The sequence below is a fragment of the Oncorhynchus gorbuscha genome, linkage group LG03, assembly GCF_021184085.1.
Source record: "Oncorhynchus gorbuscha isolate QuinsamMale2020 ecotype Even-year linkage group LG03, OgorEven_v1.0, whole genome shotgun sequence".
Classification (NCBI taxonomy): Eukaryota; Metazoa; Chordata; class Actinopteri; order Salmoniformes; family Salmonidae; genus Oncorhynchus; species Oncorhynchus gorbuscha.
In genome coordinates, this window is record NC_060175.1 from 36,433,892 (window position 1) to 36,450,224 (window position 16,333).

At 41.5% G+C, this 16,333-nt stretch overlaps 1 protein-coding gene across 2 annotated transcripts in view; it reads right to left on the reverse strand.

Moving 5' to 3' along the window:
- LOC124031314 (S-adenosylhomocysteine hydrolase-like protein 1) overlaps positions 1-16,333 on the reverse strand; it is a 78,304-nt gene that overhangs the window by 24,564 nt on the left and 37,407 nt on the right. For both annotated transcript variants that reach the window (XM_046342396.1, XM_046342397.1), the window contains exons 2-8: positions 12,492-12,603; positions 12,255-12,398; positions 8,889-8,989; positions 4,882-4,984; positions 2,889-2,983; positions 2,649-2,755; positions 2,441-2,557 (exon numbers count right to left, since the gene is read on the reverse strand). In XM_046342396.1, the coding sequence (XP_046198352.1) occupies positions 2,441-2,557; positions 2,649-2,755; positions 2,889-2,983; positions 4,882-4,984; positions 8,889-8,989; positions 12,255-12,398; positions 12,492-12,603 (779 nt within the window). The remainder of the gene's footprint in view (positions 1-2,440; positions 2,558-2,648; positions 2,756-2,888; positions 2,984-4,881; positions 4,985-8,888; positions 8,990-12,254; positions 12,399-12,491; positions 12,604-16,333) is intronic.

The window sequence follows — 16,333 nt, forward strand, 5'->3', positions numbered from 1 at the left end:
GAGTACAGTATATACATATATGAAGAGTAATGTAGGGTTTGTAAACATTATATAAAGTGGCATTGTTTAAAGTGGCTAGTGATATACATTTATTACATACATTTTTTATTATTAAATTGGGATAGAAGCTGTTTTTCAGGTCTCTCGGTCCCCACTTTGATGCATCTGTACTGACCTCGCCTTCTGGATGATAGCGGGGTGAACAGGCAGTGGCTCGGGTGGTTGTTGTCCTTGATGATCTTTTTGGCCTTCCTGTGACATCGGGTGGTGTAGGTGTCTTGGAGGGCAGGTAGTTTGCCCCCGATGATGCGTTGTGCAGACCTCACTACCCTCTGGAGAGTCTTGCGGTTGTGGGCGGAGCAGTTGCCGTACCAGCCCGACAGGATGCTCTCGATTGTGCATCTGTGAAAGTTTGCGAGTGTTTTGGTGACAAGACACATATCTTCAGCCTCCTGAGGCCCTCTTCACCACGCTGTCTGTGAAGGTGGACCATTTCAGTTTGTCCGTGATGTGTACGCCAAGGAACTTACAACTTTTCACCTTCTCCACTACTGTCTCGTCGATAGGGGGCTGCTCCCTCTGCTGTTTCCTGAAGTCCACGATCATCTCCTTTGTTTTGTTGACGTTGAGTGAGAGTTTATTTTCCTGACATCACACTCCGAGGGCCCTCACCTCCTCCCTGTAGGCAGTCTCGTCGTTGTTGGTAATCAAGCCTACCACTGTAGTGTCATCTACAAACTTGATGATTGAGTTGGAGGCGTGCATGGCCACACAGTCATGGGTGAACAGGGAGTAAAGGAGAGGGCTGAGAACGCACCCTTGTGGGGCCCCAGTGTTGAGAATCAGCGGGGTGGAGATGCTTCCTACCCTCACCACCTGGGGGTGGCCCATCAGGAAGTCCAGGACCCAGTTGCACAGGGCGGGGTCGAGACCCAGGATCTCAAGCTTAATGACGGCAGCCTTGCGAAGGTTAACATGTTTAAATGTTGTACTCCCGTTGGCTGCAGTGAAGGAGAGCCTGCAGGTTTTGGTAGCGGGCCATGTCCGTGGCACTGTGTTGTCCTCAAAGCGAGCAAAGAAGTTGTTTCGTTTGTCTGGGAGCAAGACATCGTGGTCCGCGACGGGGCTGGTTAACTTTTTGTAGTTCGTGATTGAATTTAGACCCTGCCACATACCTCTTGTGTCTGAGCTGTTGAATTGCGACTCTACTTTATCTCTATACTGACGCTTAGCTTGTTTGATTGCCTTGCGGAGGGAATAGCTACACTGTTTGGTCATGTTTCCGGTCACCCGCCTTGTGCCTTGCCCTGATTATGTACAGTATATCTACAGTATGTACAGTATCTACAAAATAAATCGAATCATTGTTATGTAGTGCAAAGAACACTGTTGTAGTGAAGCTTAGCTTAACTTCTTAAGGTATAGGGGACAGCATTTTCACTTTTGGATAAATAGCGTGCCCAATTTCAACTTCCTGCTACTCATGCCAAGAATATAAGATATGCATATTATTAGTAGATTTGGATAGAAAACACTGTTTGAATCATGTCTGAGTATAACAGAACTTACGTAGCAGGCAAAACCCAGAAGACTAACTGTTCAGAATTGTTATTTTTTGAAGTCTCTGTCTGTTCAGTGACATCTCATTGGGAAACGATATTTCTTAGGAACTTGTTTTCAGTTCCTACCGCTTCCACTGGATGTCACCAGTCTTTGGAATTTGGTTGAGGTTATTCCTTTGTGCAATGAAGAAATCTGGCCATCTAGGAACTGCGTAACACTGTTGAGAGTTGCACAAGACTTGAAAGGTAGCTTGGTTTGTTGTCTTGTATTGAACACAGATAGACCAGTCTTCAATTTGATCGATTATTAACGTTTAAAAATACCAAAAGTTGTATTACAAAAGTAGTTTGAAATGTTTCTGTAAAGTTTACAGGCAACTTTTGAAATATTTTGTAGTGACGTTGCGCAATTTGGAAGCTGTTTTTTCCTGGATCAAATGCGCCAAATAAATTGACATTTCGGATATATATGGACGGAATTAATCGAACAAAAGGACCAATTGTGATGTTTATGGTACATATTGGAGTGCCAACAAAAGAAGCTCGTCAAACGTAAGGCATGTTTTATATTTTATTTCTGCGTTTTGTGTAGCGCCCGCAGGGTTGAAATATGCTACCCTATTTGTTTACTGTTGTGCTATCATCAGATGATAGCTTCTTATGCTTTTGCCGAAAAGCCTTTTAAAAATCTGACATTTTGGCTGGATTCATAACGAGTATAGCTTTAATTTAGTAACTTACATGTGTGATTTAATGAAAGTTTGATTTTTACATCATTTGATTTCAATTTGCCGCGCTGCATTTTCCCTGGCTTTTGGCCAAGTGGGACGCAAGCGTCCCCTATACCATAAGAAGTTAAAAGTTAATTTAACACCTACCCATCCAGGATAGACTCTCTGCAGCAGTAGAGGTTGTCAAACTTCTGCTTTGTCACAGAGTCATTCACGTTCATGGCTGGCACACACAGTTTGCCTGCTTTGGACAACTGGTACAACCTGAAAGACAAAGAGATGACTAAGTAACTTAGCTCAGAGTTGCCCGCTGGTCTTGCGTGTGTGACTGTACTCTAATCAGAAATAAAATTACCTGTGGACCCCAGTCACACTCTCCTCCACAATGCCCCTGATCTTCTTGAAGACGTTGGGGTATTTCTTATACACCCAGTGGGTCAAGTCCCCTCCATCATCAAGGATCTACCACAGACACAGCAAGAAGGGACAACATTCTCAAACAGTGACAACAGACACATGTCAGTAACACAAAATGGTCTACAAGGAAATATTCATTGTTGTTAAAGGAGGATAAATTATAGACTTATATGGGTACCATGTTAGGCTGCCAGCCTTCCATGTTGACGCACTTGTCGATACACCACCAGAAGTCATCCTCCGATTCCCCCTTCCAGGCAAAAACCGCCACACCTGCACAAATCACAAGGTAGATGGGAGAATAGAGGGGTTTAGAAATTACTATATTTCTCCAGATCAGACAGATATTACAAAACAGAGACAAATCAAAATCCCTTTTTAAACAACCGCACAGGGTCCTGAACCTTTAATATAAGCAAAAGCATTGGTTTGTGACCCAAAGACCCTTCATTCCAGAGAGAGCAGAACTGATCTCGTTTGAACGCATGGTGCTCGACGTCCGTATAATCTGCTCTAAAGCCATATTAATAATGGCCATAATGGCCTGCAGCTTAACTCCAGATATCTGGACCTGCACAACAATCCAACCACAACACCACAGAGCCTAGAACAGCGCTGTAGGCTCCTCCAGCAGGCAGTACACTTACACAACCTTACACAACAACATAATCATTCAGGAAACATGTATCAATAGCAGCCGTAACAGTATTGACATCAGTACTGAACAATCATGTAGAATCGCTACAGTAGCTTATTAGGCTTAGTTACACAGTAGTCCTATACTGTTATGTGTCTTCATGACCAATTGTTGTGAACTGACCTAACATTTTACGTCCTTTCTGACATGCTAATAACATCATAATTCAGGCTTCATAACACAGAGGGTTTGAGTAAAACCCTCCGTATGTCTGTTCTCTAAACCAAGAGGGGATAATAAGATGGGTCTCGTGTCTCAAAAGCTGTTATCCTGTCATTTCTAGAAGAGGACCAAACATCAGGTGAAAGCTGCAGCAGGACAGAAAGCCTCCTGGTCATTTCCACCCCAGAGAGAGCAGAGCAGAGCAGGCAGGAACAGAAGCTGCCAGAGGACACAGCCCTTTCATCTGTTAGCCGGGAGATTTCTCTCCATAAAAGACCTGGACCAACTGTTTATTAGAAAGAGATACTCTGACAGATGGAGCTTTACACAACTATGTGGGAAAGGGAGAGCTTATGTAAAAAAAAAAATTAAAAAAAGAGTGGTACACTAAAACACAATTCTGATTCCTGCTATTGGACTTGAGGGGTAGGTAGACTTTGAAGGCTCTATGGTTCCTCTGCTACGCTACTCGTCCTGTATGACCATACAGCTAGAAACACGCTATACAGCACCTGGGCTTAGGATCTCTATCCCACTGACTTTTTCTTAGTTAACCTCATATCTAGTCCTCCAACCTCATTCCTGTCTCTGTGTCTGTAAGTATACACCTATGTACTACCATCTACTCCTTTCATCTGGTCAAGTCTCCATCTCAGTAGGTTTCTGGCAGGCTTGCTGTATGGTATGAAGATTGCTGGCATAACTCACTCGTAGAAAATGTCAACACTGCTGAGTGGGTTGTAAACAGTCAGAGGATACTGTGTGCGTAGGACAAGTTAATCAGCCCACAGCCTGTGTGCCAGTTCCTCTCCCAGCTTGAGCTGTGTGACTACTTTAATGCAGTCTGACTCTAGTGAACCTCTCCGTCTAACAGGCCATGAACAAAGAGACCCCACTACGGAAACACATATACTTAACAATCACCCAGCAACCCAAGAGATATGCATGTCTTGGTTCTGTAGTTCAATAACTAGAGGGCAAGCCTGATGTTCTCTAGTCTCTGTGTTTTCTAAGACTTTATTGAGAACATATCGAAAAACGTCTCCTTGGTTTCAAAGGGCACAGGGAAGCAAATCACTCAACTCTTAGCACCCTTACAAGAAACACCCATTTAACAATCATGTAATTCATTACATATTAATACAAGTTAAAGTATGCATAGTATGCAGAAATAGTACTAATTCATATGAATGTGATGAACCACAACTTTCAAAACATCTTATGAAGTACAATCAGCCTCTCATTCTTTTCCATATAGAAGCTCATACTGTAACAAAGCAGTAAAGTATTGATGTTGAAAGCTTTTATTTACCGATCTCTGAGAGGGCAGCTGCCACCTCGTTCTGTGTTGAGTAGATGTTACAGGCTGTCCAGCGACACTGGGCCCCCAGGGCCACCAGAGTCTCAATCAACACCTGAAGGCAAGAGAGAGGAGGGGGTTGAATGAGATGGGAACAAGAAAAGAAAAAACATATTACTTTTACATCTCTGTATCATAAATAGCCTTAGCTTTACAGTACACAAAAGAAAGCAGTAAAACTCAATATATTTAGTCTTCAGCAAATATTCACACTGAGCTCTTGTTTCACAAAGTGGGATTAAAATTGATTTAATTGTACTTTTTGGTCAATGATGTACACACAATACTCTAATTTCAAAGTGGAAGAAAAATTAAACAATATTTTATTCATTCGTTTTAGGTTATTGTCCTGCTGAAAGGAGGATTTGTCTCTCTGTGTCTGTTGGAAAGCAGACAAACAGGATTTCCTCTAAGATTTTGCCTGTGCTTCGCTTGATTACATTTTTTTTGTCCTAAATAACTCCCTAGTCCTTGCCGAAGACAAGCATACCTAGAACACGATGCAGTTACCACCATGCTTGAAAATATGAAGAGTGGTACTCAGTGATTTGTTGTGCTGGATTTGACCCAAACTTAATGTTTTGTATTCAGGACAAAAAGTGTTTTTTTTGCCATATTTTTTGCACTATTACTTAAGTAGCGGCAGGTAGCCTAGTGGTTAGAGAGTTGAACTTGTAACCGAAAGGTTGCAAGTTCAAATCCTCGAGCTGGCAAGGTAAAAATCTGTAATTTGCCCCTGAACAAGGCAGTTAACCCACTGTTCCTAGGCCGTCATTGAAAATAAGAATTTATTTTTAACTGAATTGCCTAGTTAAATAAAAATAAAAATGTTTTGGAATACTTACTTTCTGTACAGGCTTCCTTCTTTTCACTGTCATTTAGGTTAGCATTGTGGAGTAACTACATCCTCAGTGTTCTATCACAGTTATTAAACTCCAACGCTTTTAATCACAATTGGCCTCATAGTGTAATACCACGTGGTTTCCTTCCTCTCCGGCAACTGAGTTATAAAGGACACTGGTATCTTTGTAGTGACTGGGTATATTGACACACTATCCAAAGCGTAATTGAGAACTTCAACATGCTCAAAGGGATATTCAGTGTCTTTTTTAATATATTTTTTTATCTACCAACAGGTGCCCTTCTTTGCGAGGCATTGGAAAACCTCCCTGTGCTTAAATTGCACTTTTCGACTAAGGGACCTTATAGAAAATAATGTTATCATTCAAAAATCATGCATCTTATTTTGTGACCTAGTAAGCAAATGTTTACACCTGATTATTTAGGTTTGAATACTTACCGATTTCAGACATTTCAGCTTATCCTAGTATATTAATAATAAAATGTGTATAATGTGTGTAGTTCGGCGACGCAAAATCTCAAGTTAATCAATTTTAAATTCAGGCTGTAAGAGGTGTGAATACTTTCTAAAGGCACTATATATATATATATATATATATATATATATATATATATATATATATATATATATATATATATATATATATGTATATATATGTATGTATATATATGTATATATATGTATATATGTATATGTATATATGTATATATATGTATATATATGTATATATATATATATATATATATATATATATATATGTATATATATGTATATGTATATGTATATATATATATATGTATATATATGTATATATATGTATATATATAAAAGCTTATTCACAGCATCAATATACTCGATGTGCTTGTTAAATCGTAGATGCAAATGGGGTATACAGACACTGAACATTATTTACGGGCTGTCATGAGATGAGCCAGCTACCATGATTAGCCACAGAGCCGAATGCTGCAGTTAGAGCAGTGGTGGTTGGGTTCTGCGGTAGGCTTGGGCGGTATATCATATACCGTTTTTGGAAATAGCCACAGGATGGTTTTTCAATACCTTTATTTTTTAAGTTTATCTATCCATTCAAATTTATAGTAACTTTTTAAGTAAATACCTGCAGTCAACTTGTGCAATATGTTAGAAGATAAAGCAGATTGTGTTCATTTCACCGGTCACATTATTTACATAATGAAGTTCTCTGTAGTTCCCCAGAACAGTTGAGCCAGTCACGTTATTTTGTAAATGGCACAGCTGGAGAAATTGGAAGCAGATGAGTCCAGCTGTGCATTGACAGCGGTTGTGTTTTATATGGAAAGTCAGTGTTTCTTTGCTTCAATAGAGTGATCAGGGACATGCAACTATAGTTGTCCTTCACAGAAAATACATTAGTGAAACACATTCGGCAAAATACCTTCATTTTCATCAGACGACAACAGAAGTGAAAAGCTATTTGAATGGCAGCCACACACAAGTAGGCTAAATGGGCTTACGATGAAAAAGCAAGGTATTTTCTTATCTTAGAAATAATGTAGCCAGGTACATTTCTTAATGTTTTTCCTTAAGGTTCATCTGGCATTTTACCAGAGAAAAGGAGTGTGTCTACGCTGAGAAAAGTACCTGAGAAAAGTCAGTCACAGCGCTGTCTGCTGATAGAACGCCAGTTTGTGAATTCTCATCCAAGATTTGTCTGATGTAAAGCAGAAATTACAATAAGAAGCATTTTACATTTGTGCTTACAAAATGCAGCAATATATTTCGTTTGAATTTTTAATTTTTTTTTCTGTGTAGAAAACTAAGAATTTGGCCTCCCGGGTGGCGCAGTGGTCTAAGGCACTGCATCGCAGTGCTAGCTGTGCCACCAGAGACTCTGGGTTCGAGCCCAGGCTCTGTCGCAGCCGGCCGCGACCGGGAGGTCCATGGGGTGACGCAAAATTGTCCTAGCGTCGCCAGGGTTAGGGAGGTTTTGGCCGGTAGGGATATCCTTGTCTCATCGCGAACTAGCGACTCCTGTGGCGAGCCGGGCGCAGTACACGCTGACCAGGTCGCTAGGTGTACGCTGTTTCCTCCGACACATTGGTGCTGCTGGCTTCCGGGTTGGATGCGCGGTGTGTTAAGAAGCAGTGCAACTTGGTTGGGTTGTGTTTCGGAGGACGCATGTCTCTCAACCTTAGTCTCTCCCAAGCCCGTACGGGAGTTGTAGCGTTGAGACAAGACAGTAACTACTAATAATTGGGGATAACACGAAATTGGGGAGAAAATGGGGGTAAAAAAAAAGAAAAAAACTAAGAATTCTGCATTAACACGACCCTTAAGTTTAAATTGCTAGCTATCTAATAAGTAAGTGGCTGAATTAATAAGGTGATGGTGATGGGGCATCATTGTGTTGGCTTTCTGCCGTGTTTGAGAAGTCAAAGCTCTTCCAACAAATCATTCTGATTTCCATGCGTTTTCTCTCCTCTCCATTCTCTGCCTGTCTGCTTCTACCACAACTGCTCCTTGCCAATCTTCTCAGAGCATTGCCTTTAGCGACTCCAGACTCCACACAGACAGTGTGTACACATTCTGCTCTAGTGCCAGTACTGTTCATTTGCACAATGTCTCTTTCAAATTCTCTTATAAAATGTCAAAACACACCAAAAATGACATTCGGTAGCTCCTACCTATACATGTATAATTTTAGGAGCTGGATTGCCTGTCTTTGCAATTCATTTCTCTCTCAATTGCGCTCGTTTGCTCATTTAGAATTTTTCCGCCCTTGTGTACTAAGCTAATAATACCGTAAATCCCGGGATGAGAGAAGAACGGTATGAAGATAAGAAAATCTGTATACCGCACAACCTTATTCTGTAGTAGCGATACTGTGGGGAAGTCTTCACACTGATATTTGGGTATGTCAGAGGGAGACGTGTCTCATTGCAGCAAAGCTTGGGTATTGGAGACAGTGTAAGTTAGTGTAAACAACAGGGCCAACTTGGTTACTGCAAAAGTCTCTGTGTACGCTGTGACCTTCAAATCCTACTTTATACGGAGGAAAATGTCCTCCTGTAGCCTTGGCAGAGATATTAGGATAGGTAAGAAGACAGAGTTTTCTTACTGCAGTCTGGGCAGTGATGTGAGTGCAGCCAACAATTTTTGCCCCAGCAAGTGGCTTCTCTCCCTGGGCTCTCTTCCTGAGGGAGATTAATGCTGACATATCTGTGGAGAAAGAGAGAAGTGGGTGATAAAGAGAGTGAAGGAGATTGAGAAAAAGAGATTCCAAACATATTAGCTACATTCAGAGAGTAGATAAACAGAAAAGTGGTCTAAATATAAAGCCCTTCCAACTCTCCCATCTTCCACACAAATCTCTCTCAAAATTAAAGGACTCAAAGAATTTCCTACACCAAAACCTTCTGAGCGTCATAAAATTCAAATAATCTCAAATAAGCTATGACTTTGCAACCTGCCAATGCATATTGGACAATGATGATCACTCCATATCAAGCTCTGGAGTTGTGCTGACAGTGTTAGGGGTGTAGATTCAGCTGCCATGCTGCACATAAAAAAACATTTAGGCCAAGGACAACACATCAAATCTAAATTATTTGGGGAGTAATGTCTGAAATCAAACGCAATGATAAAATGAGAACTTTAGACAAAGAATTGGCTACAAAAACTGAAGGTCAGCTTCATCAAAGGTGTCAACTAGTGGTTAGGCCAAGGGCTGTTACGGTACCGTATTACCACCACACAGGCGGTCAGGAGTCATAACCTCAGTCAAATTCTACATGACTGTTTAGTCACGGTAACTAGGATTCTCCGAGCTCTGATGCTGCTGGTCATTAGTAGCCTACCAAGCTTGCTAACTGCATGGTACTCAGCACTCCATTGTCCCTCTAATCACTCTGACAACACAAACGTAATCGAAAATCCAACACTTCATGAAAGCCCATAAGCTTATGGTGCACAACATTTCTATAGGCTATGCAATTGCGTGAGAAGACAGAGTTTTGATGGCCTCCATTAAAAATAGGCGGATCCAATTAGCTTTCTATAGGCTAGGCCTACTATATTTATTTTTAACTTTCCTAATATTAAGCACATTGCTTTACCACAGGAGTACAGCCTACCTGGCTGGCATGAAAATGAATCATGGGAAAAGCGTCCTCCATTCGATATTTAAGTGCATGAATAACATTTGTTGTTTTTCCCCTGCCCCTGTTCCGAGACAGGTGCATGATAATGGTCCATTCTATATCAAAACTAATTTCCCACCTATACACAAAAGTATGTGGACACCCCTTCAAATGAAGGGATTTGGTTATTTCAGCCACACCTGAAATCTATTATAACTTATGAATGATGCCTAGCGTGCGCAGTAAGGCAAAAAAAATAATTAAAATACGTATTCAAATCATAGTCACACTTCTCATGTAGCCTAGCCCATAGGCCTATATTTGTTGATAAGATTTGTATCACAAATAAAAATGGGCAAATAACCTAATAGTTTATGAACATTTTAAGCTAAATGTTCTGAATTGTTGCATCAGCCTCATTGCTTTAAAAAGAAAAAATGATCCGAATGGTTGTATGAATTTGGGATCTATCGCATCAAACAGAGTATATTTGGAATATTTATTTCTCTCACAGAAGGAATAGAATAGGTCAACTTTTGTACTATGGGGGATAGTAGATTGACATAGGCTAGTGCTTTTGCTGTTCGTTAGGCCTACTCATCTTGTTGGCTGTCAAAGTAAATATGGACAGTTCTTCTAACATCTTCAATAGGCACCGCGGAATTCAATAAGAGGGACGCGCACAGTTGCGTCCCTGATGTGTCTGTCTTCACTTCAAGCCTACTTCAGTGCTGAGATGGCTGTGAGAAGGACCCGATCAAATGACGGGCATTGGCTTATAAGAACTGAGATATCTGAGAGAGCCATGTGAGTGAGAGGTGGCTGCCGGGAGAAGGGAATGATAATTATTATATTCAGCCCAAGGGCACATCGGCCACTTTGGCCGCAAAACGCATGGATTCTTTTAGGGAGCATTACTGCCACACAAGGAGGATGCCGCTGGAATTGCGAGGCCTGGGGAGCATATTATCAAGCGCTTCTCAAATTGTGAATGAGAGACTGATGAAGTGTGTGCATCCTTCAAAATCAACAAAGCAGAGCCCATGCCTTCCATGACTTTTTTCAAGTCATCATTAGAGTCGCATCATGCAGCATTAGAATGTATTAAAAATCAAAACACATAGCCCAACGTTTTTTCATCACAACAACATTTGCATAATTAACTAAATTAAGCATGTAGGATGACCTGTTTCTTTGTTAACCGCTCAACACAGACTAGCCGCATGTGCGCACTCCCTCGGAAATAGCTTGAAGAAAATATCCTTTCTATTTTATTCAGCTATGTTCAATTGGATTCTTTATACTATAAAATAATGCCACAGAATTTTAAGCAAATGTTGTTTGCTAAATGAACTAGTGTAGCCCACAGCTATGGCATAACCAGATCTGGGCCTAACATAAGGACAATTCAAAGTTTGCTATTCTGTTCTTCTGAAATTGACTAAATTTTCCTCATATCATGTTTCTTTAGACCAAAGGTCTGCTTCAGTGACTTGCAGGCTATGCGTGGAAGCCAAGAGATGCTAAACGTGTTAATTGTAATTAAAAGGTCAATTACCGTGAGACCGGAAGTTATTTGCTTGACAATCACCAGCTGACAACATTTCATGACCGCCACAACCATAGTTAGAACCAGTGAATCTTAGATTTTTCTGTATAATATTTTTCTCTCTCTGATGTGACTTGTGTGAGTTACACTTCAAATGACTGATCAGCAAAACCAAAGAAAAGCCTAATTACACGACACAGCAGTCATCTATTAAGCCCTTAAGAGCAAAAGCCATATCTGCAGACAGATTGGTCGAGGTCAATCTGACTAAAGATAACAAGCTTAATATAGATAACTAGCTAGACTCTAGCTGCTAGGGGATGTCAGTCATTCACAGAATTGAGAGAAGCTGTTATTTTCTTATCCCAGATTCTCCCCTTCAATCAGTGTATTGGTTAATCTGACATGGCCAATCCTGGTCTTGGAGGGTGGAACTCTAGTACATTTCTGAGCAACAGGCCCAAAGTCCTGGTAAGAGCAATATTTAGATATACTTTACTGTTGGTTGTTCACAGAAATGTTTTTGTTGCTCTTTTCATCCTGATTGATGCCAGTAGTGGTTTTTATTAACATGTCCTAATATTACCTATGATCAAAGACTGTCAACCATTGATTAGTCTAAATGATTCATGCCATAAAACAGCAAAATTCAAGAACATGCTTTAAATAACCAACAACCGGTACCTTACACCTGGAGCCCCCTAGGAACGTTTTTAGGTTTATCACTTCTTATCATCTTGTGTTGTTCTGTATGTGAGAGGTGAAGGTGACAGGTTACTGAGTCATGTTACTGTACCTTGTTCTGCAATCTCAATCTCGCGACGACCAAATTCGGCCTGTTTGATGTTCTTCACACAGAAGTCACTGGTGCCCTTCGAGTTGAGCTGTGTTTTGTCCCGTGGTGAAGTCTCATCGTCAGAGCTGTCTGTGTAGGACGCAGCTGGGAAAGCAGACAGAGAAGGGAAAGTCAGCAAGAAAGGGTCAAGCAATCCATACATAGCTATGTATGTATGTGTGTTTGTTTGTGTAGTACCGGAACTGTAGCTGTCCGTGGATGACTGAGAGATGGATCGAGACAGCGAGCGTCGGCCAGCTTTGGTAGGGAACCTGCTGAACTCCTGCTTGTCTTCCACAAACTGGATTTGCTGAAGGTGCAAAAGAGGGTACAATTTAGAATAGGGCCGACCCCATTTAATCTACTGGTCGATTATTGGTTGACCGAGATATCATTAGTCGAGCAGTAGCAAAATAATTCAAATAATTATAATTCATGGTGTACAAGACTCCAGTCTGATTCATGCCTGTCTAAGTAGACTATTCCATTGTGGAGGAAGTGGGGATGGCACGCACTACAGCAATTCATTTGCTATATGACGTAAGAACTATAGTGCAACACTAATACAAATATTATTTTATAACATGCGTTTTCTCCCGCGTTGGATAGTCGTCGCTGTCCATGGTTCTGAAACACATCAGCGTGCTGTTGAATTGGCGCCTTTTCCTAGACCATGTTGCTATGTGCATAATAACAAAGGTAAAACAGCATATTGGTGTTGAGAACAACGCGGCGGAGGCAGCAGAATAAGGAGACGAGAAACAGCCCTTGCCTTATTGCCTAAGAAAAGTGAGGTAACACCAACTTAATTAGGTCTAGAATCAATAGCCGAACTGTTAAATGTGCCTGGCTTTATAAATAATCCATATACACTACCTGTCAAAAGTTTTAGAACACCTACTCATTCAAGGGTTTTTCTATATTTTTCACTATTTTATACATTGTAGAATGTTATTGAAGTTATTGAAATAACACATATGTAATCATTTAGTAACCAAAAAAGTCAAACGAAATCAAAATATATTTTAGATTCTTCAAATAGCCACCCTTTGCCTTGATGACAGCTTTGCACACTCTTGGGATTCTCTCAACCAGCTTCATGGAGGTAGTTACCTGAAATGCATTTTCAATTAACAGGTGTGCATTCTTAAAGTTCATTTAAGAAACACGAGCCAGCTGAAGAGTTCCATCAGCCACTCCTGGGCTACAATCAACTATCCGGACACGTTTTACTGCCAACACGGAGCCCCACCGGGCCTTCACGACTGGACAACCGACGTTAATCTGCCCGGGGGAGTTATCCAACTGGCCCCTATGTCGTGACGTTACCTGAACGCCCATCTGCGGCCCGCTAATCGTTAGCAGTCTTATAGGCTGCTATCTGGGTCACTACAACTATATCTATTTTGCCAATTGGATTGGTCCCCTCTACTACAGGGAACCCCACTAATCCAGGCCCTGCAGTGTCTAGCTCCACTCCTATTCCCCAGGCGCTCTCTTTTGATGACTTCTGTAACCGTAATAGACTTGGTTTCTCACCGTTGCCACCTGCCATAGACCACCCTCTGCCCCCAGCTGTGCTCTGGACACTATATGTGAACTGATTGCCCCCATCTATCTTCAGAGCTCGTGCTGCTAGGTGACTTAAACTGGAACATGCTTAACACCCCAGCCATCCTACAATCTAAGCTTGATGCCCTCAATCTTACACAAATTATCAATGAACCTACCAGGTACCACCCCAAAGCAGTAAACACGGGCAGCCTCATAGATATCATCCTAACCAACTTGCCCTTTAAATACACCTCTGCATTTTCAACCAAGATCTCAGTGATCACTGCCTCATTAACTGCAACCGTAATGAGTCAGCAGTCAAGCGACCTTCACTCATCACTGTAAAACGTTCCCTGAAACACTTGGAAGGATCCTGGAAGGAATTTGACCTCCTCCCGTCAGTAGAGGATGCCTGGTTATTTCTTTTAAATGCCTTCCTCACCATCTTAAATAAGCATGTCCCATTCAAGAAATTTTGAACCAGGAACAGATAAAGCCCTTGGTTCTCTCCAGACCAGACTGCCCTTAACCAACACAAAAACATCCTATGGCATTCTGCTTTAGCATCGAACAGCCCCCATGATATGCAACTTTTCAGGGAAGTTAAAAACCAATATACACAGGCAGTTAGAAAAGCCAAGGCTAGCTTTTTCAAGCAGAAATTTGCTTCCTGCAATACAAACTCAAAAAGGTTCTGGGACACTGTAAAGTCCATGGAGGATAAGAACATCTCCTCCCAGCTGCCCACTGCACCGAGGACAGGAAACTCAGTCACCACCGATAAATCCATTATAATTGAGAATTTTAATAAGCATTTTTCTACGGCTGGCCATGCTTTCCACCAGGCTACTCCTACCCCGGTCAACAGCACTGCACCCCACACAGCAACTCGCCCAAGCCTTCCACATTTCTCCTTCTCCCAAATCCAGTCAGCTGATGTTCTGAAACAGATGCAAAATCTGGACCCCTACAAATCAGCCGGGCTAGCCAATCTGGAACCTTTCTTTCTAAAACTATCTGCCGAAATTGTTGCAACCCCTATTACTTGCCTGTTCAACCTCTTTCGTGTCGTCTGAGATTACCAAAAACTGGAAAGCAGCTGCGGTCAACCCCTTTTCAAAGCAGGGGACACTCATGACCCAAACTGCTACAAACATATATCCATCCTACCCTGTCTTTCTAAAGGTCTTCGAAAGCCAAGTCAACAAACAGATTACCAACCATTTCGAATCGCACCGCACCTTCTCCGTTTCAGAGCTGGTCATGGGTGCCCCTCAGCCCCACTCAAGGTCTTAAACGATATCTTAACCTCCATCGATATGAAACAATACTGCGCAGCCGTATTCATTGACCTGGCCAAGGCTTTCGACTCTGTCAATCACCACATCCTCATCGGCAGAGTCGATAGCCTTGGTTTCTCAAATGATTGCCTCGCCTGGTTCACCAACTACTTCTCTGATACAGTTCAGTGTGTCAAATCGGAGGGCCTGTTGTCCGGGTCTCTGGCAGTCTATGGGGGTGCCACAGGGTTCAAATCTTGGGCCGACTCTCTTCTCTGTATACGTCAATGATGTCGCCCTTGCTGCTGGTGAGTCCCTGATCCACCTACGCAGACGACACCATTCTGTATACTTCTGGCCCTTCGTTGGACACTGTTAACAACCCTCCAGGCGAGCTTCAACGCCATACAACTCTCCTTCCGTGGCCTCCAACTGCTCTTAAATACAAGTAAAACTAAATGCATGCTCTTCAACCGATCGCAGCCTGCACCTGCCCGCCCGCCCGTCCAGCATCAAATCAAAATCAAATCAAATTTATTTATATAGCCCTTCATACATCAGCTGATATCTCAAAGTGCTGTACAGAAACCCAGCCTAAAACCCCAAACAGCATCACTACTCTGGACAGTTCTGACAGAATATGTGGACAACTACAAATACCTAGGCGTCTGGTTAGACTAAACTCTCCTTCCAGACTAAAATTGAACGTCTCCAATCCAAAGATAAATCTAGAATTGGCTTCCTATTTTGCAACAAAGCATCCTTCACTCATGCTGCCAAACATACCCTCGTAAAACTGACCATCCTATCGATCCTCGACGATGTCATTTACAAAATAGTCTCCAATACCCTACTCAATAAATTGGATGCAGGGTTTTTTTTAGGTGTTCTAAAACCTTTGACAGGTAGTGTATATCTACAGAGATAAGACAGATTGTGTTTATATTGCCTGTTTTGAGTGTTTGTTTAATTGCCTTCTGATTCTGTGAGCACCACGCCTCACGCAACCACAACATGTTGGATAAACAATTTCACAAATTCGGCTGTTTTTAAATCTTTGCTTTGCTGTAATAAAGGCTTTACACTTTTTTCCCGTTAGAACAGCCACTCTGGTATTTACACTGTTCCAAATTCCCAGAAAAATTATATTTATAATACATTTTCTTGATATCATTTTTATTATTATTATGATCATCATTATAATTG